Here is a 26,273-nt window from a genome sequence, read left to right on the forward strand (position 1 = left end):
AACAACAACAACAGCAAATCTAATTGTACCCTTGGTTTTCCCAAGTCTGCATGTCAATGCCATCCTCACAGTGCAGATTTATAGGCCACCATCGACCGCAGAGAACAGAATCGTTCCAATGTGATATGGGTCTCCTTTCCTGCATCCTAGAGCACGAAATGCTTCCAAAGTTAAAGCTCCCGTTTCCAGTGTTGACACAGCAAAAGACTTCAAGCAAAGTTCTAATTCTTTCCCGTGGAGCCGAAGCCTCCTGTGCCTCTCTCAGCATCGTCCAGTGTTTGCACTTCCTCTAAGCCCGGATCAAAACTCACAGATGAGTTGCGCAACCCGATCACCTTTTTGCACCTCAAACTTCTCGTTTCCAAAATTAAACGGCACGACACCAACGTTTCCTCTATAATCTTCATTTATGACACTAGCTCCTACATCTATGAAGTGTTTTTTCAGCGCTTTACCTGAATGCCTGTCTTCGCAATGGCCTTCTCCATGGGTGATAATGTATAATCATAGGCACTGTACAGGTCGTAGCCTGCAGCGTGCGGACCCGTGGGTGGGCACTGTGGCGTGCTCCGAGAACCTCACGAAGTGCAGAGAAGTGCTGTCCTCCACTCGGGCCCTCTTGGAGACAGAGACAGCGTGGAAAAAAAACATGGTAGCGCTATTCAAATCAGCCAAGATATGCGCCCAGCCTCTGCATCTACTGATGTACAAATGAGTCAAGAACACGTGCTGTACGTACACAATGGAATAGTGAAAAGCAGTAAAGAGAATGACATCCTACCCTTTACAGCAACGTGGATGGAACTGGATGTCATTATGCAAAGAAAAAAGTACAGAAAGATGAGTGCTTTACATCCCTGCATGTATATGGCAGCTTGAAAATTAACCTGAAAGTAGTGGAAGGCATGGGAGGGTCAGATGGTGAGAGGGCAACAAATGTTGCTGAAATGTGTAGGATAGATGGAGGAGTAACTTCTTATGTTCTTCCTTGCACAGTGGGAAACCATGGATGACAATAATTCATGAAACATTTCAGTATACCCATTAAAGAGCAACTGAGCCCTCCCAACACACATAATATCTGACACAATAGATATGCTAATTACCCTGTGTGATGGTCAGTTTTGATTGTCCACTTGTCACAATCTAGAGTCACCTGAGAAGAGTCTCAAGGACAGATTGCTTAGATCAGGTTGGCCTATGGGGATCATACTGACTAACTGATGCAAGAGGACTCAGCCCACCGTAGGTGGCACCATTCTCTAGGCTTGGGTCTTGGCCTGAGTAAGAGTGAACTTGAGGACAGTGTAAACATGCATGCCATTTCTATCTGCTCTTGATTGTCGATGTGACTGACTGCATCAAGTCCCTGCTGCCTCAACTTCCTCACAAATCATGGACTGTAACTTGGAATTATGAGGTAAAGGAAACCCTTTCTCCTCTAATCTGCTGATCAGTATTTTACCACAGCAACAAGACACTAAATTAAAGTGCTCCATCTAGTGTTCATTGCTTACACATGTTTCTGTCTACTATACATTGTTTGCATAGGTTGAAATGCCACTCTGGACTTCATAAATATGTGAACCACATCCAATTACTAGGTGTCAATAAAAAGAATATTAAAGCATGATTAAATTACATGTTATAATGTGGAAAAGAATCCCAGTTCATATCTGTATCTGCCATGGTAGTTGAGCTACAGATATATGTGAAAACTTCCTAGCTGGGTAGTTAGGAGTTTTAAAACTTCTATTTGATATACTTCTAGTCTCTTTTACAATAGTTCTTTTTTGTGTATGAAATAAAAATGATAAGAAAGTCTAGGTGCCTCAAGTTGGAACTGAGCACACAGCTTCTTTCCCTCATTTAAAGGAATGGAAACATCCCTCCTCCGTAGCTTCCCTTAAAAGAACTAGGTCTGCCATGAATTAAACTCTCAAGGTGGAGGGGCTGGAGGTATTTTCATTTTCCAAGTACTTTTTTTTTTTGAGACTTGGTCTTATGTGGCCCAAGCTGGCCTAAAGCACTCTGTGTAACGAGTTCAAGGATGGACATGCTACTACATACGGTTTTTGTAGTGCTGGGAATCAAACCCAGGACCTCAAACACACCAGGCAAGTACTCCATCAACTAAGCTACGTCTGCAGTTCCATGTGCTTTAAAAAGGTTCCCAGTCTTCTGTGTTTGTCACTTTTCTAATTCTCGTCACCTGCTGCTCTTCAACCCTATTAGTCTGATCTTCCATAGATGTTCAACATTCAGTGCTAGGCATGTGGTCGCAAGTAACAGAAAACTCAATGGACTGTGGTATAAATAAGGTCCACCACCCTCCTTAAAGCAGGAAAGGAGTACAGGGTTTATGCAGTTTCCTTGGTGTGTCCCAAAGAGGCGGGTTTCTTTGCCTTGTTACATTTATAGCAGAGTCTTCCTCAAGGTCTCAGAATGACTGTCACATCTCCTGGCATTGTATCATACCATGGTTCTGATCATGAAGTAGGGGAAAGTTGAAGGACACAAAATTTCCCAGGACTTCCTTTATATCCTAGGTCTCCCTTGGAACTTTGGTTTATGCTTTATGAACTAGAACTTTGTTTCACTGGTATGCTGTCAAGCAGGGGAGGGGGCTTTGCTTTTTGGCCTCTGTAGTGTAGAAATGGGAAAGAGAGGGGCTTGCAATAGTGACTGAGTTTGCTAAAGCACTTATCAAAAACTATGTCTAATTGAATTCTTGTTTCATCCACACACTCCTGTCACATACCCACTCTTTCCCCTCTTCCTGTAGATGACGTTGTGGTCTTAAAGAAATCCTTGTTTTATTTCTTCTACGAGGGCACCAGTTTCTTCTTCACTCCTGCTTGGTTCATGGTCTCTTCTGAGGATGACCGGCACCGTTTTCTCTGCTTTCCACACAAACGTGTTCTTTGCACAGCCTAACACCCTGATCCCTCCACCTGCGAGTTCCAAGGTCAGTCAGTCACAAGGGCCAGGTGCCCTATGAAGCTGTTTCCATCCCTCTTTCCTCTCAGCCTGACACGTGGGGAGTACGTCTCAAATGCTACTTTCCTCGTGGAAGTTGAAACGAAATTCTTTTTTCTTTCTTTTTTCTTTTTTTGGGTTTTCGAGACAGCCCTGGCTATCCTGGAACTCACTTTGTAGACCAGGGTGGCCTGAAACTGCCTCTGCCTCCTGAGTGCTGGGATTAGAGGCATGCGCCACCACGCCCGGCTTGAAACGAAATTCTTGACAGTGGTACTGTTTGCAAAACGTCCGGTGCATGGCAGGTGCTCGAACTTGTATCTCTTGTTAGTGATAGCTTATCTCCTAGATCGGATTCAACCCGTTGATGACAGGTTCTGAATCATTCTTTTAAAGCACACCAGGCCTGGCGAGGACATTGCCCAAAATAATGCTGCGACCATGTAATAAGGGGCTGGGCAAAGGAAGAGCTACAATGCTGGGATGTGAGACATTCCTTTAGCCTGAATGGTAGCCAACTTTTCATAGACAAGCCCCTTACTCTTCTGCACTAAGAACAAGTAGAAGCCGAATTGCTTCTGGAGCCGGCACCGCGATGATGTAACTGTCCGTCACTTTTCTCCTCTCACTCCACCGGAGCCCGAAAGGGGGCGGTGTGGGCAATCGCGCTTCGCGCGGCCCTCTGGGACGGCTGCGCACGCGCAGCTTCCGGCTCCAGGCTCCGAGACTTATTTGACGCTGCCCACTCGGTCCCTTCAGAAGTCGCGGGTCGGCCGCGCCGCGCAGGCGCAGTAGTCCCTTCGGCTGGGGAATTATTTGACGCCACCGCCCCTGGCAGTCGGAAGTTGCTTGAACGGAGCCCAGCCGGCCGGCCAAGCGACCGGTGTTCGTCGTCCCCTGGGCGCCCTGGGAGAGTCACTGACGGGTGGACGGACTGACTGCCGGTGGAGGGCCGGCCGGGGGCAGTGGCAGCGCGGGCCGGATGGCGCGGGTCGCGTGAGGCGGCAGGCCGAGTGCGGCCCGCGGTGCGCCCGCCCAGCGATGCGGGCCCCGCCCGTCGCCTCAGGTACGCGGCCGGACCCTCCCCTCTCGCCGAGCTTTTTTTTTTTTTTTTTTTTTTTCCTCAGCAGCCACTGAGGCAGGGGCTCTTTGAGCGTCCGCTGCTCCGAGGGCCGAGCGTCGGCAGGCAGGCGCATTCCTGGGTTCTCAAGTGGCCGCACCGGGCGCGGGAGCACAGTCCTGGCCCGCGGATTCTGCCGGGTGTGAGCGAACCCGGGAGGGTCGGACTGGCGGAGCGCTCCCCCGGGCAGCCTGGGGACAGGGGCGGGTCTGGAGTGGTGGCGGCAACTCCGGGGAGGATGCGGTCCACCGAGGGGGCAGGTGGAGTTGCTGCCGTCCGGTGAGGATGCTACTGCCCGGGGCACGGTGACGCTTGCGAGGAGAGTAAACAGCCACCCTCCGCAAATGCTTGCTGTCCGCCAGGCCCAGGCCAGATGGGGAACTTGAGCACCCTGCACGGCAGGACTGTTACCCCATTCTACGGACCAGGCAACCGAGGCCCAGAGCGATCGGGCGCTTTTGGTGCCCAAGGTCATAGAGCTGGGTAATTTGAACTCAAGCAGCCTTGACAGTCCGGTCCAGGTTCTTAACCAATTAGGTCATTGGATCTCCAACTTTGATGCACGGTAAAAATCACTTGGGGAGTTTTGAAAAGATTCCTGGTGTCATAGCACCCCAAACTAATTAAACCACCATGCCTAGAGGGTAGGGGGAAGACAAATACTAGCATCTTTCTAGTATTTGTCTTTCCGGAGATCCCCTAGTGGTTCTGGGCTATAGTAAGGTTTGACAACTGTGAAAGCATGTAATCTCAGAGGTCCGACAGTGCCTCTCCAGTTTATGTGTGCAGGAGGATGCTTGTTAAGAGTGTGGATTCCACTGGCAGAGATGCATATTGTCACTCCCTTCCCCCCAGCGCGCCCTTGTTCTCTTGCTGGAACTCTCCATTTCACTGCCTCAGCCTCCTGAGTGCTAGGATGATAGCTGCTCACTAAGAGAGAGCTTTTCCTTAGGTCCACTGACTACCACCCCTTTGGTAGGTAGGCCTCCTTGAGGGTGAGACCTAATTATGGATTCTTAGCTGAGCTTTTAAAAAATGTATATATCCCTTGCAAAAACTGTTGGTTTGCAATTTCCCTTAATACACAGCACTCATGGTTGTGGTTTCTCTAGCCTCTGGACTTTCGTATACACTGTTCTTTCTCCAAGACAGTCCTCTGTGTTTTCTCAGCACCCTACCCAAACACATACACTTTCTCACATGCATCATTTCTGTCTGTTGCCCAGCTTTCAACATTCCCTTCAAGATCCTCTGCCTCCCCTGAGCCCTGCCCACCTTGGTGATATTGTAGAGTAGCTGACCACATATTTTTCTGTGTTATACTCCTAGCTCTTCTGTAAGGTTTTGATGGCAGGGACCATGCTTTTCTTGGTGTCTGTCTCTCTCTCTCTCTCTCTCTCTCTCTCTCTCTCTCTCTCTCTCTCTGTACTTTGACATCGAGGCCGACAAATCTTTTTTGAATACAATGTTTAGTCCCTTTATGTCATACACCTCATGCCGCAGAGGCATCTGTTTTCTGTTTGTAAAAGATATTTGCTGTTTTTTTCCTTTTTCCTTAGGAATACTCTAGTTAGGTTTATTTATGTATTCAGCAGATGAATAAAATGTTGAGTTCTTATCCACGACAAGGCACGATGTACGTCCATGTTCCAGCAGCATTGGTTGGTTTAGCTGGGTGAGGTGGCACACACCTTTAATCCCTGCACTCAGGAGGAAGAAGCAGGTGCGTCTCCAAGTTTAAGGCCTGCTCTGCACAGTGAGTTAGTGACAGGATAGCCAGGGCTCCATACAGAAGCCTGCCTCAAGAAAACCTCCACCCAACCAATCAACACACAAAAAGAAACAAAACAAGAACATTGGTGAATTATTGTTAACTTCCATATAGACAGTCTGTTCTATAATGAGAGACTTTTTATTGCCATTGGGGTTTTTTGCTTGTGGTTTTTCCTCATTGTCTAAAAGTATTGTCTAAATGCTATTGCCTTGTATGTATGTATGTATCAACACACGCAGATGGGATAGTTCTCAGTTATACTTCATCCCATCTGATGGGATACAGTAAAACTTTGTATCAAAGCAACTGACAAATTCGGTGTAGTTTATTACATAATGTCTGAACTGCCATTGCTGCACATGCTTACCAGTTTTAAAGGAAGTCAGTGCAATAATTCAGATTGCTTCTGTTTTTAGTACCACCCCCTTTTGGGGTAAAATTTATTTTTATGTTTATGGGCATTTTGATTGCATGCATGTATGTGTACTACTTGGATCTGGTGCTTGCAGAGGCCAGAAGAAGGTGTCAGATCCTCTGGAACTGAAGTTACAGAGGGTTGTAAGCTTCCATGCAGTTGCTGGAACTTGAACGTGGGTGCTCTGCCAGACCAGCCAATAAGTGCTCTTAACCACTGAGTCAGTTCTCTAGTTCTGTGTTCTTGGTTACTCTTAAAGCCATATGAGATTAAGGAGATTCAATATTATAAGGTCATTATGAAGAAGTTTGTTTACAATGAAGAGTCCCCCTACCCCTGTCTTTTTATATTGGTACTGGGGGTTGAGTTCAGACCTTCTATGCAAGTGCTGTACCACTGTGTCTTGATTCCCATTTTATGTTATGTGTGTGTGTATACATTTTTTAAAAAAAATTTAAATTTTATTATTTTTTTTCTGAATACTGTTTTACTATGTAGCCCTGGCTAACCTAGAAATGGCTATGTAGACCATGATGTTCTTGAACTCATGAAGGTTTGTATGCCTCTACCTCCTGAGAGATTAAAGGCATGTGCCACCATACCTGACTATAATTTTTTTTTTCGTTTTTTCGAGACAGGGTTTCTCTGTGTAGCCTTGGCTGTCCTGAAACTCACTCTGTAGACCAGGCTGGCCTTGAACTCAGAAATCCGCCTGCCTCTGCCTCCCAAGTGCTGGGATTAAAGGTGTGCGCCACCACACCCGGCCTAATTTTTTATTTTGAAACAAGGTCATACCAAGCTATCTGGGTTGACCTTGAACTTAGTCTGTAGCTTAAGCAGGCCTTGAACTTAGGGTCCTTCTGGCTCAGCTTCCTAAGTAGCTGGAATTGCCGGCCTATACCAGCATGCCTAGATGGGATATTTCTCCCCAGTTAAATGTGATGTGTGTAGATTGGATAAAAATACATATTTCATAAAGTAATTTTTACAGTATAATATTGTTAGGGGAAGGTTCTTTTGTCTCACTCTTATATACGGTTTGCTTGGTTTTTAGGCTGAGGCTAATAGAGAAAGTGATGGGATGAAAGGTGTTAAATTTAGCCTCTCAGGAAACTTGGCCTTGTTCTCTTATCAGATACAGACAGAGTTTCCAGCTCTGGTCTTGGCATGTGGAAGAAAGCCAGTTTTTTAAAGCTTGAGGTTAAAGTTTTTAGTTGACTTCCAGTGTATGGGTGAAAATGTTCACATGCTCAGTGATCAAAAGTAGCTGTAATCATAATAACCTATGACTTTGGCAAGAATTCTGTCTGAATTGATGTACCTGCCAGTATTGTTCTGGACATGTATAAAGGTCTTTTAGACAGAATGACTGGTTCTTGTGGTATAAGATAAAGTTTTAAGCTGGCTGTTCTGCTCACACCTGTAATCTCTGATAAAGCAGGCCACCCTGAGCTGTATAGTGAGAACCTATCTCACCTCCTTTCCCCAAGATGTTTTAGAAGTAGTATCTATATAGTTTAGTTTTAACTTTTTATAGATAGATTGTGCTAAAGCTTCTAGGCTACTCAGGACTGGAAAAACCAGCCTTTCCCCTAGACTGTGTCCTCTTCCATGTCATCCCTGCTGTCCCTCGTGTGACATACTCTTTTTGTTGACAGACGATTGGGATGGGAAAGCTTAACAGTGTAATCTGTTTTTATGTATTTAAGATTAGAACGGTAGTAGATGTTTGGTATGTGACATGCATTTTGTTATAGCAACTGGAGGTGTTGAGTGTAAGACAACTTCTGTACTTGAGTTCTGTAGTTAGAATTGCAATAAAAAGCATTGTACCTTAAGCATCCCTGTGAAATAGAATTTTCTGGCATGTCTGATCAGTCCAGTACACTGCGTACTAATTCTGTATGCCTATTAAACACTTTAAATGCAGTAAAGGAACTGAGTTCTAAATTTATAGTTACCCATGCCAGTAGATATGATACTGGGAATATTAGTCTGGAACAGTTTTGATAGTTCTTGCTGGGGGCTAGGAGTGTATTTACATTTTCTTTCATAGACTAGCAAAAACCATCTGTTTTTATCTCTGGGAAGAAATGCAGGCAGAAGTTGTCTCTCTCCTGTAATTCAAGAGCTTGATAGGGTCCTTAGCAGTTACAGTCCAGTGCATAGGTGACACCATCCCTCCCACCCCCCTTTTAAGTGCCAGCTTGATGGATGTTTGCCTTGTAGAGTCATTAAGACCACAACAGAATTAAGAAACGTGGTCCTTCTGGCATAACATTATATGGATGAGTTTGTGTGCACTTTTCCCCTAAGATCCAGTGACCCTTTATTTATGCAGCACACTGCTATCCTTTACCCTGTTTAACATGTACCTTTTTCTTTATATTTCCTCAAGTATGTGTTGACTTGGGCTGCTTTATTTGCTCCTTCTCCCAAGTCTCTCTAGATAGGCACTGAAGGTGCTCACCCTGTTTTAGAAACAGGGAGACTATGAAAGTAAATGAAGAGTGACTTGTCCAAGGTCATATGTGAGGCACAGAACCAGAAGCATTGGCCCTTGAGGCAAGAGGTAGAGTTTCTTGTCCCAATGTTGCAGTTACCTGATGTGACCCCAAACAAGTGGTAGTCTTATGTGTGTCCTTTCCTAATGGCTAGTAAGTCTTTCTAACTTAAACAGCCTAAGGCAGTTGTTGGAAGCAACCTGTGAAAATTCTTGGAAATTGGTCAATTCCAGTTACACAAAGGCACGTTATTATTAAGTCAAGATCTCTGGTAGTTCTAATCTGCTGATCACATCATTGATCATATTAAATGCTATTTTGTGATAATGTCTCATTGATTTCTGTCTTAATCATTATAAAACTTTGTCTTAGTCATTGTGTTCTGTTTATAGCTACATACCTAAATCCTAGGACAACCTGATAATACAGGTGTTTAATAATATTTGCTTAGTGATATAACCTATATCTAGATTTACTTCAGGAAGTTTGCAAACAATTGTTCTTTATAGTTTGACTTGAAGCTCTTTTGGAATAGTTATTACTGTGTTTGCTGTATAGAATACATAGGGTGACTAGTGTTTGAGTCGTTTGATATGACTAATATTTGGTTGTGGTCTTTGTGGGTCACCACTGTATTGCTTGTTTTGGGTATTGTCATTTAGACTGAACTTACATGTGGGTGCTAAGCTGTAAGCTGTAAGCTGGTAAGCAGCACAAAGTCACACAATGACAACCGTTAGAGAAGATACTTGGAAAAGGGTCCATGTGGAGCTAAGAAGGAAACTAGTGATCGACAGGGTGCACTTTATCTTGTTCCTGCAGTATTTACTTCTGGCACAACTCCCACAGCTGTACACTCTAATATCTAATCCCATATAGAGATGTGTGTGACAGTCTTGAACCTACACTTAAACCCCTGGAATATCTCTATATTGGTATTTAGGAAGTGGATTTACTGACTTCCTCCCAGATGGTTATTCCGTCCCTGTATTACACCCACTGGTTCGGACAGATAAGGTGTGTAGAATTCTTCTGGAATGCTATACAGGAGTGCTGGTAGTGTAATTGCAGAAGGGGCGGGTGTATTGTGCCTCTAGGGTATATCTTCCTTGGAGGGTAGCTTTTGGTTTAATATTCTGTATCCCATATCTACAGTACTTGCACTTTTTCTTGTTGCAAAGTTTTAGTTTATGTGGACACAGTCTATCTTTAGTTTTTTTGCTTTTATTTTTTAATTGAGTGAGCGTATGCCATTGTGCATATTTGGTTAGAGGACAACTTGTAGGATTCTGTTCTCTCCTTTTACCACGTGGATCCTGTGGGTTGAATTTAGGTCCTTAGCCTTGCTGAGTCATCTCACAGGCCTTGCCTCCAGTTTTTACTGAATTAATTATAAATCTCTAATCCTGCCTTTCAAACCCCTTCAAAATTGGGCATTGCTTATGTTTTAAAAATTATTTAAATTAATGGAAAAAAAGGTATTTACTTTTTTAAGGCAGGGTCTCACTTCAAGCCTAGAACTCACTATGTAGACCAGGCTGGCCTGAACTCACATCGATAAACCTGCCTCTACTTTGCTAGCTCTGAGATTAAAAGCATATACCACCATGTCTGGCCTTTTTTTTCAAATAAAATCCTATTACCATCTACAATATAATCTTCTTCCCTTTCCACTCTGAGCATCTTGTTCCAGATGTGGATTTGTTTTAAAACATTAGAAAAATTGTGTGTGTGTGTGTGTATCTGTATGTCTGTCAGTCATTGTGTATATCTGTGAGTATATGCCATAGGTGTGCAGGTATCCATGGAGTCTAGAAGAGAGTATCAATATAGATTCCTAGAGCTTGAGTTACAGGCAGTTGTGACCTGCTTAATATTGGTGCTTGGGTTTGAACTCAGGTCCTTTGGAAGAGTAGTAAGTGTTTTTAACTGCTGAGCCATTTCTCCAATCCTGCTTATTTTTTGTTTTTCTTCTTGTTTTTTGTTTTTTTTTTAAATAGAAGGATCTTACTTTGAACTTGCGTTCTTTGCCTTGGTCTTTAAAGTTTTATACTCTATGTTATTACTGTCTTTTCTTTTAAGATTGCCCTTTCTTACTCTCATTGAGTACCCAGTTTTCTTGTAATCAGTATCCAATTTGTATGTTCTATATCCTTCTTGTACCCTGAACCTACCTGGTTTTTAGTTCATTCCTTGTATCAAAAGTAGTCTTTTCTGAATTTCTGTGGTTGCTTATAACTTTTGCATTTAGCAACTTAATGTCCCAATTTGCATTATAGTTATTGTATGTTAAACTGTAACCTAATTGAAAACAGGATGTGGATCTCTTAGTCATGTCCTTGGTGTTAACACTGTTCATTGTATGTAATAGATGGTTAATAACTATTGTGTGAGTCAACTTTGTGATTTCTTTTTTTCTTTTTTTTTTTGTTTTTTGTTTTTTGATATAGGATTTCACTGTGTAGTCCTGGCTGTTTTGGAACTCGATCTGTAGACAAGGCTGGCCCCGAACTCAGGCCTCTGGCTCTAGAGGGCTGGGATTAAAGATGTGCATAATCATGGCCTGACTCAATTTGGTGATTTCTGTTAGTGACTGAATTGTTACAAGCAGCCAGGATGCTGACATTTTTATTAATTTTCTGACATGAAGATGAATATAAATTTATTGTATTAAATTCTAGTAATAGTATTACTTTCTTTCATCTTTCATAGTACATCTTATCTTTTATCTTTCTAATCTGAAGTCATACAAGTTTGCTAGTTGTTATTATGATATATACTTTGCTTCAGTAAATAGCTATCATTCACTGGTCCCTTACTATTAACTAGGACAAGCCCTAAATATAACTCTTAATTCTTTAATTCTCCCAACACCAGTGAAACAGAATATTCTCCCTTGAGGTTTTCTTTTTTGTTTTTGTTTTTGTTTTTGTTTTTGTTGTTGTTTTTTGTTTTTACAGTTTTAGGTGCTCAGACACAGCAGACATGTAACTTTTTAGGGAATGGAGAGATAGCACAGGTTAAGGGTTAAGAGCACTTGGAGCTTTTGTAGAGGATCAGTATTTGGTTCCTAGCACCACAGAGCTGCTAACAACCATTTGTAATTCCAGTTTCAAAGGACTTGGTTTCCCTTTCTGTCCTCTTTGGTTATTGCATGTGCTAGCTGCATAGATATTCATGCAGGTAAAACACCCATGCATGTAAAACAAAAATAAATCTTAAAAAAAATGATGACCTGGTATAACTTTTTCAAAATAAAAAAAAATTGCTTTCTTAAAACTTTTATTTCAACCAGGCATGGGGGCACACACTTTTAGTTCCAGCACTCAGGAGGCAGAGGTAGGCAGATCTCTGTGAGTTCAAGGTCAGCCTGGTCTACAAAGTGAGTCCAGGACAGCCAGGGCTATTACACAGAGAAACCCTGTCTAGAAAAACAAAAAACAAAAACAAAACCCCCAAAAAACTTTTGTTTCCTCTAATAATAATTTATAACATCAGTTTTAAATTTAACTATTTTCTTTTAACATTTGGAGATGTAATTTTATAATAACTTAGCTTGAAGTATTTATAGAATTTGAAATATATAAGATAGTATAAAAATTTGGGCATACTTTAGTAAAATAGATAGAATATTTACTAAACTCTCTTTCCCCACTGGTACAGCAAACCTTGACATTCTCAAATATCTAATATGCAATGTATGTAAGGAGTTGAGATTTCTACTGAAGACTGAAATTTCCTGGTGGAGAACCTATACACAACTGTTGAATAATTGAATGTGAAACTCTCTAAACAGATCAATAGAACTCAAAACAGGGAGGAGATGGTTTTAGAGTCAAATTTTTAGCAAAAGGAAGAATCTGGGCTGGACTTCATCATATAGGTTAAAATTACCAATAGGAGAGGCAAAAACAGTTGTAGAGAGTTGATGGAATTGGTAGGCTTGAGCAGCTATCACTAGTCCTTTGAAGCTGGAGCTTGGAGGCAGGGATTGTGGGACACAATGCTGTAAGCAGTTTCAAGGCCTGGAATTGTGGCTTAGTGGTAGAGGAGTTGCCTGACATGTGCAGAGCCCTGGGTTTGATCCCCAGCATAGTATGTAGACAATTAGATTTCTAGCAATTTTATTTATACATTTTTTTGAATTAGAGGAAAAACCCATACATTTTATATAAAAGAACAAATGCCCTAGAATAGCCAATAAATACTTTAAAATGAATGATGGGGAGAGATTCTTTGCAATTGTAAAAGATTCTGTAAAGCTACCAGAATTAAATCATATTATTGGCATAGTACATGACAAAAATGTTACTTCAATTTAATGAGATAGGACCTTTTAAATTGAAATTCATTCAATGTATTCTGATTATGGTTTCCCCTCCCTCATCTCCCAGATCCTCCTTACCTCCTGACCCATCCAACTCCATGCCTTCATTTTCTCTCTTTAGAAAACAAACAGGCAAATAAAAAGGGAAACAAACCAGAATATAAAAGGCTAAAACAAAATGAGAAAGAGTAAGAAACACATAGACACAGACATATACAGATACAAACAAAACCTATAAAACACAAAATCTAAAACTGTAACATACAAGCAAAAGACTAGTAGCATAAAAATGCTTAGTCACAGCAATATAAGACCAAAACAATTCCACACAAACATCACTGGGTTCGTTTTTTGTTTTGGACATGAGGCCTACTGTTAAGTGTGATTTATATACCTGATGAGACTCCATTGGAGAACATTGTTTTTTCCTTTACAAGCTGTTGACATTTGGAGAGAGACACCCACATCTGGTCAGTGTGCAGAGAGTGAGAATCTTTGGGACACTCAGTCCTAAATGGGATGTCTTCATCAAACCCTCTCCTCAGGGCTCAAGAAGCTATGCAGAAGAGATGGAAAGATTGTAAGAGACAGAGGGAAGACACTAAGGATGTATTTTGAATAGATGATGCCAAACCCAACTGCCTAACTCTGAAAGACAGTCTTTCTTACATCATTTGTAGAAGTAAATTCCAGATGAGCACAAAACTTGTGTGAAGAACATTGAAAGAAAACCTAAGAGACTGTATGTACACATAAAGTCACCCTTAGCATCACTTTCTGTCTTAGGACTCTTGTTGAAAGGGAAATGTCGGAAATGTCCTTCTGTTGTGGTAGAGTTCTGAAGCTGTTTTGTTGTTGTTGTTGGTTTTGTTTTGTTTGTTTGTTTTTTTCATTTCTCCCATCTCCTTCTCTCCTCGTCCTGTCCTGTCCTGTCCTCATCCTCCTCGTCGTCGTTGTCGTCGACTCTTCCCTCTCCCCTTCCCTCCCCCTCTCCCTCTTCCTCCTCTCTCATGTGTTTTTTCTTTCCAGTACTGGTGTTTTGTATCTAGGGCCTTGAGGCATGCTAGGCAAGTATTCTATTGCTGATGTTTATTCTCAGACTCTATATGTATTTTTAAAATTTTGTTTTGAGACAAGTCTTGCTAAATTGCATAGACTGGCTTTGAATCTACTCAGAAGCAGTAGTGTAGTGTAGGTGCTCATCCAACTACCTCTCGGGCTAGCTTGTCACCTGATCTCCCCATGAAGCTTTTAGATAGCTCAGAACATTTAGATACATTTTAAAAATTACTTCTATTTTTAGTTATGCACTTGTGTGGGGAGTATATACCTAGGAGTGCTGGGGTTTTTGGAGGCCACCAGAGGACATTAGATTCCCTTGAAATGGAGTTACAGGAAGTGAACCACCGGCTGAAAGTGCTGAGAATTGAACTCTGGTCCTCTGGAATAGTAGCAAGCACTCCTAACCTCTGAGTCCCTCTAGTTACAGTTTTTGGTTTTTGTTTTGTTTTTTTTTTTGTGAAACAGCATGCTATTTTATTATGCTGCTATTTGTAAATCTTTTTTCTTATATTAGCAATAAACATAATTTGACATGCATAACCGTTTTGTCTTTTCAGGTGCCATTTGGATAGTACTTTAGTGGCACAATGTACTCTGAGTGGCGGTCACTGCATTTGGTGATTCAGAATGATCAAGGCCATACCAGTGTGCTACACAGCTATCCAGAGAGTGTTGGGCGAGAGGTGGCGAATGCAGTGGTCCGTCCTCTTGGGCAGGCATTAGGTACCTCTTCAGTGGCTGGTAGTGAGAGTTTGTTAAAAACTGACAAAGAAGTAAGTGTTTCTTCATTTTATTCTATTGTGTGAAAGTATGCATTGATTACTAAAAAACTTATTTAGTGTTGACTTTTTAAAAAGTAATAAAAATAGTTTTATTTTAATTTTGTATCTGTATGTAGTCTGAGTGTGAGTATGTATAAGTGAGTGCAGATGCTTATGAAAGCCAGGGTTGCTGGATTCCTCTGCAACTGGAGTTAGCAGCAATTGTGATCCACCTGGCATGGTGGATGGGAATCAAGCTTGGGTCCTCTGCAGGAACACTGCATTGTTACAGTGTTGACTTTTTAATGGATTGCTGCCCAATGTAGTCAAAGTTCTCTGTTTTTATCTCATTTGGATTCTTGGCTGGGACTTGAGGCCTATGGGAGATAAAAAGAAAGGGTTGTGCCTTTTTTACTGTTGAGGTTTCCCACTGGCCCACTCCATGTGGCCCCCTCCATGTGAGTCGAGTGGTTAAGACAGAGAATCAAGTGTCAGACCCTTAAATGCTAGGCTCAGTTTTCAGATCTCCATTTCTGTTTCTGTTTAGAAGCCCCTGTCTTAGTTAGGAATACTGTTGTGATGAAATACTATGACCAAAAGCAACCTGAGGAGGAAAGGGACTATTTAGCTTGCAGAGTCCATTGTGGAAAACCAAGGCAGGAACTCAAACAGTGCAGGAACCTGGAGGCAGGAGCTGATGCAGAGGCCATAGAGGAGTGCTGCTTACTGGCTTGCTCAGCCTGCTTTTTACAGATCCCAGGACCACCAGCCTAGGGTAGCCCTCCCCCATCGGTAATTAAGAAACATTTTTCAATTGAGGTTACCTTCTTGAAGATGACTATACCTTGTTTCAAGCTGACAAAACTAGCTAGCATAGTCCCTTTACTTGCTTATATGTAGACACTAACCAAAAATCTCACTTATGTCAGATTTTCCATGCTACATGTATGTGCTGAGCTTGAGCTCTCCTGTGTCCCTCATTCTGACGATTATCTAGCCTAGTTTCCAGGTTTAAGGCTGATGCAGAACACCGATGCCCTTCTGGTTGTAAGCTGGGGTATTTGGAATTGGGTTTGGAATTGCTGTTCCTAAACTTGCTGTTCAAAGGCTTCCTGGAATAACTTGGAACTGGTTTTTTGTCCAAGGGGTCAGGGCAGTAAGCTGACATAAAACCTCAGTGGGAAGTTGTAAAGGAACCCTGAGAACGGCATGATTCTATGTAGAGTTAGAACTCTGTCCCCTCTGTTTAGGAAAGTTCATGCAGGCTTTTTAGGCCTATTCTCAAACCCTGTCCTCCTTTTTTAGTAGCAGGGTTTTACTGTATCCCTGGCTGGCCTTGAATTTACTTTGTAGACCAGATTGGGCTTCAGTTTAGAGATTCACTTGCTTCTGCCTCCCACGTGCTTGGATTATAGGTTGTTGCCTTTGCCCTGGACATCTCTACCTGCTCTTGGGGGTTGGTGGCGAGTTGGTGCAGTGTCAAAGACACTGGCTCTGGGAGCAGGGAATGCTGTAGCTCATTTGAGCACTGCTGCAAGCTCCTTCATACCCTCCACTCACACCCCCATTGGTTCCAAGAAAGCATCTATTCTAAACAGAAGTTCCTGATTGGATGGCATTATTTGCACCAGCAATCCCTTGCTCTCTCAGGCAGTCCTCAATTAAGTCTTCCTGCAGGAATGCTGGTGTCACAGGCAGTCCTCAGTTAGGTCCTCCTGCAGGAGATGCTTCTGCAGCTGCACAGTCCCCAGCATTTACATAGAGGCAGACCTGCTGTTCTTGCTACAAAAGGAGTGCCTTACTTTATTATAATTATAATTATTATAGTTATTAAAGATAAGGTCTTATTCTTTAGATCAGATTGATCTAGAACTCACTCTGTAACCAGAGTAGTCTCAAATTTGCAGTCATTCATCTGTCTCAGTCCTTAAAGTATTGGGATTACAGGAATAAGCCCCCATGCCTAGCTCTTCTTACTTTTGATCATTCATGAAGTTTCAGACTTCCCAGGTGCTAAGGCAGAGAGATCTCAAGTTCAAGACAGTTTGTTTATCCTCCCTTGCCCAAGGATTGCCAAAGTTGAAGTCCTTTAGTCTTTGTAGTTTTCTCATTAAAGGGCCTGCATAAGCCCTGATCACCTCTCTGGCTTTAGTTGTGATCCTTGCTTCCTTTTCCTTAGATGAGATGGCATGTAGATAGATAGAAAGTGACCTAGTATAGCCCTTAGTTATTGTCTTTACTGCCCTCAGAAGATTATGGAAAGATACTTTGTTTTCAAGTTTTATTTATTATTGTTTATGTTGGAAGTTGGGGACAGGGAGGTTTGTGTGCCATTTTGCACATTTAGAGATTAGAGGACAAGTTTTGAAAATCAGGTCTTTTCTTCTACTTCTGGTCCTTAAAATCCAGCTCAGGCTATCAGATATGTGCAGCAAACAGTTTTACCCTCTGATTCATCATGGGTATTTCCCTTTAGAACTATCGAACTACTATGACATTATCCCAACCGTCACTTGTGTTTTTTCTTTCAACTAATAATTAGGGATCTAGGTCTCCTTTTAAGATTTCTTTTTTGGCCTGGTGAGATGGCCATATAGCTCAGGCTGCCTTGAACTTGAGGTCTTAGTTGGTAAAGTGATTGCTGTGCAATCTAGCTTTAATCCACCCTGGTTTACATAGAAAGTTCTAGGACAGCTAGGACTACATAGTGGAACCCATGCAAAAACAGAAACAAAACCAACCAACAAACAAAAATCGCCAAAACCCACCAAAAAATCTCAAAACAGTATAGTGGCATGTACTTTATTATCATTCCAGCACTGGGGATAAAGAGACAGGAGGATCTCAGGGGCTTATAGCCAGTACATGCAAGCCCCAGGTCAGTGACACATCTGTCTCAACAAGCAAGGTGGACAGTACCTGAGCAGTGGCACCTGAGGTAGACTCTGGCATCTACACACAGGCACAGGCACATGCACGTACCCACGTGTATATGAACACATTCACACTTTGTTTCCTTGTGTGGTTTAACATTCAACACCTCCTGCTCTGAATATGTCAGAGTTTCACTGTGGCTACCGTTTTATTGAGCATTTGTTGCTGCTAATCATAAATGTCCTACCTTTAGCCTTTGTAATTTCTTTTGAGCATTGGCAGGCTTAGGCAAGAGAATCCCAGAGTGTCAGGATAGCCAGGGCTATCTAACAAGACTCTTTACCAATTCCACCTATCCTCTACCCCCAAAATTCAATATAGGTATTTATTTTGTCAAATTCAAATATAGCAAGTTTTTAAAGTGTTTTTGAATCCTAAATTATATCTAACAAACTGGCCATCCTTTTTGTTTGTGTTGTTTCCATTGTTGTTGTTATCATTATTATTATTATTTTGAGATAGGATCTTTCTGTTTAGTTCAGGCTGTCTTGGACTCACTGTGTAGCTTAGGCTTCCTTGAACTTGAGATCTCCCTGCCTTAGCACCTGGGAGAGCCGGCAACAACAACCATGTTTGGCCTAAATAAAAGTTTTTGCAAGGTAGGTGTGGTATAGCTCAGCAGTAGAGTTTTTCCCTGTTGTGCTTAGCGCTTTGGGTTTAATCCCTAGCATCACCAAACAGCAGCAGCAACAACATGAACTTGGTATGGCCTTTGATAAGCTAGTGGCACCCTTTCCCCAAATACTTTCAGAACCTTCATTCTGTTATTGCCTTATGTGGTATTTGGGCCACTTATAAATCTGGCCATTCTATATCCTGCAGGCAGTTATGTCTTCATCCTTGTCCATAAGGGTTTCTTGCCACATTTCCTGTTAAAGATAAAATACCCTGATGCCAGGAACACCTGTTAATGGTTTAGTGACTTGGGAAACCAGGTTCATGTTTCTCATTGGTTTCATGAACCTATGGTGGGCTGAATTATTTAAATATGCTGTTTTACTTTTCTGATGTATGACATGGGGACAGTTTACCCTGTTACTTAGGGTTGCAGTGATGGTGACTTTTATGAAGGTACTTTTTAAACTGCAGTGACTGTACAGTTGTCAGCTCTTCTCATAATGAGCTGGTTAGTAAAGCTTGACTGGCTTGTCTGTTTGAGCAGCCTGGTTCTCAGTTTTCACATATCCCCTTTTATTAAATGTTTACTGATCATCTGCTTAGTATTTGTTCAGAATTTTATCTGGAATTCACTTAAACATTCTAGGCTTTGGTGTCTGTAGACTTTAGTTTTACTTTTCTTTTCCAAGTTGGGAAATTTTTTTTCTTCCTCTTAGTATCTTATTTCTTGTAGCACTTAGTATGTGTTTCAGGTGGTCAGATGGTATGGCTAGATGCCTAGTTAAGACCATACCCATTTGGTCCTTCTTCACCTCTGTAAGTTCTCACCTGTTTATTCTAGTGTTGTGGGTTGTTTTGTTTTGTTTTGTTATGACAGAGAAAACAAGTTGTATAATAAGTTGAATGATTCATCTTCCTTTCTGTCATTTGTTCCTGTTGCATAATCTGAGGATGGAATGTAATTGGAATGATTTCTTAAATGATACATATTTACATATGCAAATTGGGTAGAATAAAAATACTAATTTTTCTTTTTTTAAAGATATATTTATTATATATTCTTTATGTATATTTTGTCTGTTTGTACATTTATACACTAGAAGAGAGCGTTGGATCCCATGGGACCATAGTTATAGATGGTTGTGAGCCACCATGTGGGTGCTGGGAATTGAATTCAGGACTTCTTAACCATTGAGCCATTCCTCAAGCCTCTGCATTTTCTATTTTTATATTTCTAGTGTCTGAAGAACATTGAAAGGATCATTTTATATAGTGAATGGTAATGATATCAAAAGGGTAAAACATACATGGGCTTAATATTTAAAAATAGCAAATTTAATTTCTCCTGAAAGTTGCTTGATAACATTAATATGTCTACAACATGGAAAGTATATGTTCTAGATTAAATTTGATGTATATGTTGAGATGACTGTATCTTCAATTCTGGGCACTAGAAGATGTTGAATTTTAAATTAATCTAGTGAGATACAGATAAAGATCTATAATCTTTGTGAATGTTTTCTTTTGCCTAGGTAAAATGGACCATGGAAGTAATTTGCTATGGACTGACCCTTCCATTAGATGGAGAGACTGTAAAATATTGTGTTGATGTATATACAGATTGGATTATGGCTTTGGTGTTGCCAAAAGATTCTATTCCATTACCAGTTATTAAAGAACCTAATCTATATGTTCAAAGTATATTAAAACATTTACAAAATCTTTTTGTACCAAGGTAAGTTGGACCTAACTATCTGGTCATTATCAAGATCATAAACAAGTCACATTTATAATGTTACTTTATTAAATATAAAAGCTGTTATTGTTAGTCCTTTGAACTTTTCTCATTCACTTATGGGTTCTATAAATATGAATAAAACAGATAGGCTTACAGGGTCATGTAACGTTTTCAAAGAGGTTTTCTTTGTTTGTTGATTTGAGGTGGCTTCTCACTGCATAGCCAGACTGGCCATGAACTTGCTGTGTAATGTTGATCTAAACTCATAATCCTCCTGCCTTAGCCTATTGAGTTCTGAGATTACAGGTGTGTTCTACCACTCTTGGATTTAGCACAAGTTTTTAAATAGATGTATCTTTATTTTAAATGCTTTTAGCCTTGTTTCTGAGATGTCGGATATTAAAATTTGGTGATGGTGACATATTTCTTTCCCTCTTTAAACATTTTTTTGGGAGTGGGGCTGGCAAGATGATTCAGTGGGTAAAGATGCTAACACCTGGGCTGGAGAGTTGGCTCAGTGGTTAAGAGCACTGACCGCTCTTCCAAAGGTCCTGAGTTCAAATCCCAGAAACCACATGGTGGCTCACAACCATCCATAACAAAATCTGACTCTTTTCTGGAGTGTCTGAAGACAGCTACAGTGTACTTACATATAATAAATAAATAAATCTTTAAAAAAAAAAAAAAAAGATGCTAGCACCTAAGCCCAGTGACCAGAGTTTGATCTTTGGGACCTGTATGCTGGAAGCAGGGGGAAACATCCACAAGGACATATGCACGTGCACCAATTCAATGTTTTAAAATATCACTCAGGCTGGTGAGATGGCTCAGTGGTTAAGAGCACTGACTGCTCTTCCAGAGGTCCTGCGTTCAAATCCCAGGAACCACATGGTGGCTCACAGCCATCTATAACAAGATCTGACGCCCTCTTCTGGAGTGTCTGAAGACAGCTANAGTATACTTACAAATAAATAAATCTTTAAAAAAAAATTAAAAAAAAAATCACTCAACTTGTGCATATTTTTGTATATCATAATTCTTGTCTCCGCTTACACCAAAGGCAACTGTTCTTACCTTAAAATAATCTTGTGGTGTATGAAGGCGTAGAATTAAGCAAACAGGCCAAGCATGGAGGTTATACTTATAATCCCAGTACTTTAGAGAGGGAGTCAATATGGGGAGTTGAAGACAGTCTTGTCTACAGGAGGAGTTGAAGGCTAACCTGAGCTACATCATGAGACCCTGTTTCAAAGAGCCAAAAAGACCAGTGAGATAGCTCAGTGGGTAAAGGTGCATGCCACTAAGCCTGGTGTATTGCTGATAAAAGTAATGGCATTTGAATAAATTGTGCTTTTGTTTTTACTTTTCTTTCTTGAAAAGTGTGACTGTAAGTTGTTTTGCTATTTGATATTTAGCTTGTTCCTCAAAAGTGGTGTGTGTGTGTGTGTGTGTGTGTGTGTGTGTATGTGTATGTGTATGTGTATGTGTATGTATGTATGTACAGATCAGTGAATTCTGAAAGGCACTGATTCAGGAATTAGGGCTCTCTCCCCCTGTGATGATATATGAAGATTAGGTGAATGTTTTCAATGTTGAATATTGGGACTTCTGATTTAATCTTCTATTACTGCAAGTTTCAGTTTAAAAATTTTAGCTAGTTCATCAAATTGTCATCAGAGCTTCCTTAATTAGTTGTTTTTTATATAAACTGATTCTCAAAGTGGAGGAGACAGCCTTTACCTTTTGCTAGAGATTAAGGTAATATGATTTCCTCTTTTGCCCATTAGTTTAATTTTTTTCACAATTGAATGAAGAATATGTTAGCTGTTGAAATTGATTGGAGTTTTAATTGCTTAGATACATTACATTATAAGAAATGCAGTACCTATTTTTCCTAGTCCTTGTGTATATGTCTCCTAAGCAGTGGGCCACTTTTTTTCTTTTCTTTTCTTTCTTTTTTTTTTTTTTTTGTAAAAAGCTAGCTAATGTTTCTCCTCAGATCTGTGGTAGAGTAGGAAAACAGGTATTATGACTACTAAATCAAGAAATAAGAACTTACGAAGGCAACTGGGGAGATAACTCAGCAGTTAAGAGCAGTGGCTGATTTTCCCAGAGGACCTAGTTTGATTCCCAGCACTCCACATGGCGGCTCACAAGCATCTCTATAACTCAAGTCCATCTTGTATAATGTGGTTTTCTGGCATCTGCGGGCAGGGTACATACTTGGTGCATAGACATACCCGCTGTCAGGATGCCAACATAAAAAACAAACAAGTAGAGTGTTAACAAAGGCAGGTGTTAGTCAAGTTCTGACTTGTTAACTAGCCCCTTTTCGAAAGTTTTTCTGAAAATTACAGTCACTTTTGAGATTGAGGAAAATCTCTTTTGTTCAGACCTCCTCACTTTTTATATAAAGACTATCCTATTTCTTCTAGTTTTAGAAACTTGAATCCTGTTCCTGAATTTAGGCTTTTTGAGTGAGGTTAAGGAGCCAGAGGAGGATTTATTTCCTTTCCTTTTACTGAGCAGGCTTTACACCTGGAAAGAGTGGCTACTGTGGGGAGCATGCCCTGTAATAGCCATCTCAGAAGAATGTCAGCTCAGAGCCGGGGGTGCTTTTGGTTCTTATTCTGGGCTTCTGTATTCTATGGGTGAATAAGCCTTGAAGGTAGTTCTTTATTTGTTCTTCCTCAAGTAAGGCAGAACAGACTTGAGCTGTGTGGCGTCTTCTGGACTAGCTTCAGCTCTAGATGGATGTGCAGTGGACACCCTCCCTGTGTGTGTCTCTGTGGTCCATGCACAAGTATAGATGTGTCTACATGCAGAGGTCAGAGAAGGAAACTGGGTGTCTTCCTCTGTTGTTCTCTGCCTTACTCCCTTGAGACAGGGCTTTTTGCTGAGCTAGAAGCTTTCCATTTCAGCTTAGCTGCCTGGCAAGCAAGCTTTCAGGGTCCACCTATCTCTACGCCACAGTGCTGGGGCTACAGGTACACAGAGCCATGCCCAGTTTTTTATGTGAGTGCTAGGGATTTGAACTTAGGTCCTTCTATGTTTGTACAGTGAATGATCTTATCTATTAAGCCATTTCTTTGGCCCAGTTCTGATTTCTTTAGGGGACAGTTAGTTGTGTGATTTGTCTGTAACTTTAGGGTAGGGTCCAGCTTTCTGGGTCATGGCCCAGGTCTAAGGAGTGAGCATTCTAGGAGTAGATAATTTGCTGACATTTCTTGAAGATGCTCCAGCTCTTTATATCAGGTCATAATTTATAGAAATTTGATCTTATAGTTTATATCAGTAATGCATTGGGTTTCTCATTGGGAAATCTGGAGGTCAGCTCACCAGTAGTTAAAGCTGTTCTTGAAATTCTCAGGTTAGACATCTTGAAAAGAGAGGCAAGGGCTAGGCCTTGGATCTCTAGCTTTCTCTTCTGCCCCCATTTTATTGAATAGTTTTCTTCTCTTAAGGAGCAAAAATGTCTAAAGAGAATTTTGCAACTGTTGTTTAAGGAGCCCTTGGAGCCCGTGTTTATTAGAGCAATAGTAGCAGGCTGGCCTCTCTGAGGAGATGCTGACATGCTTCATCAATTTTGGATACACCATTGGGCCTCTTAACAAAGGTTACCTTTGGGGTGACTGTGAATACTGTAAGCACTTGAAGAATTCTTGTGAATATGTGTTTCAGAATATTGAGAAAGAATATAAAGGCTTTTCTACTCCAGTGTGAAGAGCAGAGGTAACTAGGCATGCATTCATCTATCAGGAATTGGTTGAATATCTGCTATTATGTGCCAGACACATTTCAGAAAGGAAATCCAAAGGTGAAGTTTACATTCTAGTTCTTCTGTCTTCTCACAGAAGATAATTTTTCAGAGAAGAGGTAGATGGAGATCTCAGGGTGCTGAACTGAATAATGGGGGGGAGGGGTCAGGAGATTAGTTGTAAACTGAGGAGGGTTGTGCTGTCCACTGGTGCTTAGGCAGTGTCACTGGACCACTGTTCTACGTCAGTAAGTTTCCTGTTCTTTGGCTGTTGCTATCTCTCTTCCAGGCCTGTCAGTGATATCTGTCTGTCTTCTTCAGACAGGAACAGGGCTCCAGTCAAATCCGACTATGCTTACAAGTTCTGAGAGCCATTCAGAAACTGGCCCGGGAGTCATCCATCATGGCTCGAGAAACCTGGGAAGTCTTACTGTTGTTTCTTCTGCAAATTAATGACATACTTCTGGCCCCACCGACTGTTCAAGGTTTGTTAATGAATTTTACCCATATAATTCTGAGCTCCAATATAATTTACATTTAAACTTAGTGAATGATAGTCTTTGGAAATTTCAAATTTGGTAAGAATGTTGACAAACAATTTTTAGGTTGGAAAGATACAACATGGGTTGGGGGTGGTGGCACCATTCCTTAATCCCAGAGTTCAGGAGACAGAGCCAAGCAGATTTCTAAATTCAAGACCTGCCTGGTCTACAGTGTGAGTTCCAGGCCAGCTAGGGTGACACAGCAAGACTCTGCCTTAAAGAGAGGTTGGGGATTGTGTATGTGGAATGTTTGTGTGTCTAAGTTATTTTACCTTTGGTGATTATTTTGTTAATGTAGAAAAATGTAACTGCAAGTTTTTCCACCTGTGCCCCAGTTCCCAAATAATGACTTGGAGGCTTATTTATTTATGAATAAATCCTTAGGCCATAAGCTTCGGCTTGTTCCCTAACTAGCTTATAACTTATTAAACCATTTATGTTCTATATTATTCTATATCTGTTACAAGGTTAGTTACTTCTCCTCAGTTTTATGCTCAGATCTGGGTGATAAATCTCCCTTGCTTGACTATCTCAGAGTTTCTCTCTGTCTGGTTGTCTAATCTTGCCTCAGCACATTGGCCATTAGCTTTTTTTTTTTTTTTTTTTGGTTTTTTGAGACAGGGTTTCTCTGTATAGCCCTGGCTGTCCTGGAATTCACTCTGTAGACCAGGCTGTCCTCGAACTCAGAAATCTGCCTGTCTTTGCCTCCCAAGTGCTGGGATTAAAGGTATGTGCCACCATGCCCGGCTCGGCCATTAGCTTTTTATTGACAGGTGATGCTTTCGCCCAGTGCACAAGAGTTTATCCCCACAGAAAAAGACTTGTAATTAAGCATGTTGGAGAAAGATAGGAACAATAGTTTGTTTTGTGCAGTAGTATAGAGCCTGTCTAGGAAAGAGCAAATGCTAAATTAGAGTCTGTGGATAATGTATTGAATGGCAAAGTTGTTATCAAAGTAGAGTCTTAAAACTGGAAAGTGATGATAGTGAGATATCTTGTTCTTGGAAACAACTCAGGGTCTTGCCCTTGGTAGGCAAACACTTAACCACTGAGACTGAGCTCCGCCTCCAGCCCAGAAAACATCTTGTCAAATAAAACCTCCAAAGTCTTAAGGTATTTGATTTGGAAGTATGACATTCATTAGCAACCCATGAAAAGCCTCTATTTTTATACAGTTTTGCAGTGTACTTCAGAAACCCAGCTTTGTACATTAAAGCAGAATATACATAAAGTGTAAGTTGATAGTTGAGTTCCAGGGTCTGTTCTTCTTCTCTGTGTATTCTAGCATGCTTATGTTGTCAGATAGATACAGTAACCAAGGAATGTTTAGAAGGAATCATGGAATTGAAATGTGGAAAAAGACCTATGATAGGAATACAGTCTGGTACTGACAGTAGCTTGCCAGTCAAAGCACTGGCTCTCTGCTATTGGTTCCCCATGCTAGTGACTGACCTCAGCAGTGGGGCTCAGGCAGCTTGCCCCCTCCTTGGGCTCTTTATTATTGGAACTCTGATTTTGCTTGTTTGTACATTCCAGTTACTTTCCCTTCAATTCCTAATTCTATTTTCTTGAGCTGTGCATGTCCACTGCCCCTTATGGTTTCAGGACTTTGACTAGAAGGACAGATCTGCCTTTTGTTTAAGGTTTTGTCTTACCTGGTACTAGTGCTCAGCTTTCTCTTTGTTTTTGTTTTTGTTTTTTGTTTGTTTGTTTGTTTTTTGAGACAGGGTTTCTCTGTATAG

The 26,273-nt window shown here is 41.1% G+C and overlaps 1 protein-coding gene and 1 pseudogene across 8 annotated transcripts in view; one reads left to right on the top strand and one right to left on the bottom strand.

Moving 5' to 3' along the window:
* Positions 1–221: 221 nt before the first annotated feature.
* Positions 222–651, bottom strand: LOC110318054 (annotated as a pseudogene).
* A 3,146-nt stretch (positions 652–3,797) lies between these two features.
* The window catches only part of Ralgapb (Ral GTPase activating protein non-catalytic beta subunit), an 83,660-nt gene continuing 61,184 nt past the window's right edge, over positions 3,798–26,273 (top strand). For 7 of the 8 annotated variants that reach the window (XM_029535892.1, XM_029535893.1, XM_021192764.2 and 4 more), the window contains exons 1-4: positions 3,798–4,045; positions 14,739–14,954; positions 20,027–20,229; positions 24,311–24,474. In XM_029535892.1, coding sequence (XP_029391752.1) covers positions 14,769–14,954; positions 20,027–20,229; positions 24,311–24,474 — 553 coding nt within the window. In that variant the 5' untranslated portion in view covers positions 3,798–4,045; positions 14,739–14,768. Of the gene's footprint in view, positions 4,046–14,738; positions 14,955–20,026; positions 20,230–24,278; positions 24,475–26,273 lie in introns of those variants that run through there. The other variant, XM_029535898.1, reaches the window with a different exon arrangement.

The sequence above is a fragment of the Mus pahari genome, chromosome 3 (genome assembly GCF_900095145.1).
Source record: "Mus pahari chromosome 3, PAHARI_EIJ_v1.1, whole genome shotgun sequence".
Lineage (NCBI taxonomy): Eukaryota > Metazoa > Chordata > Mammalia > Rodentia > Muridae > Mus > Mus pahari.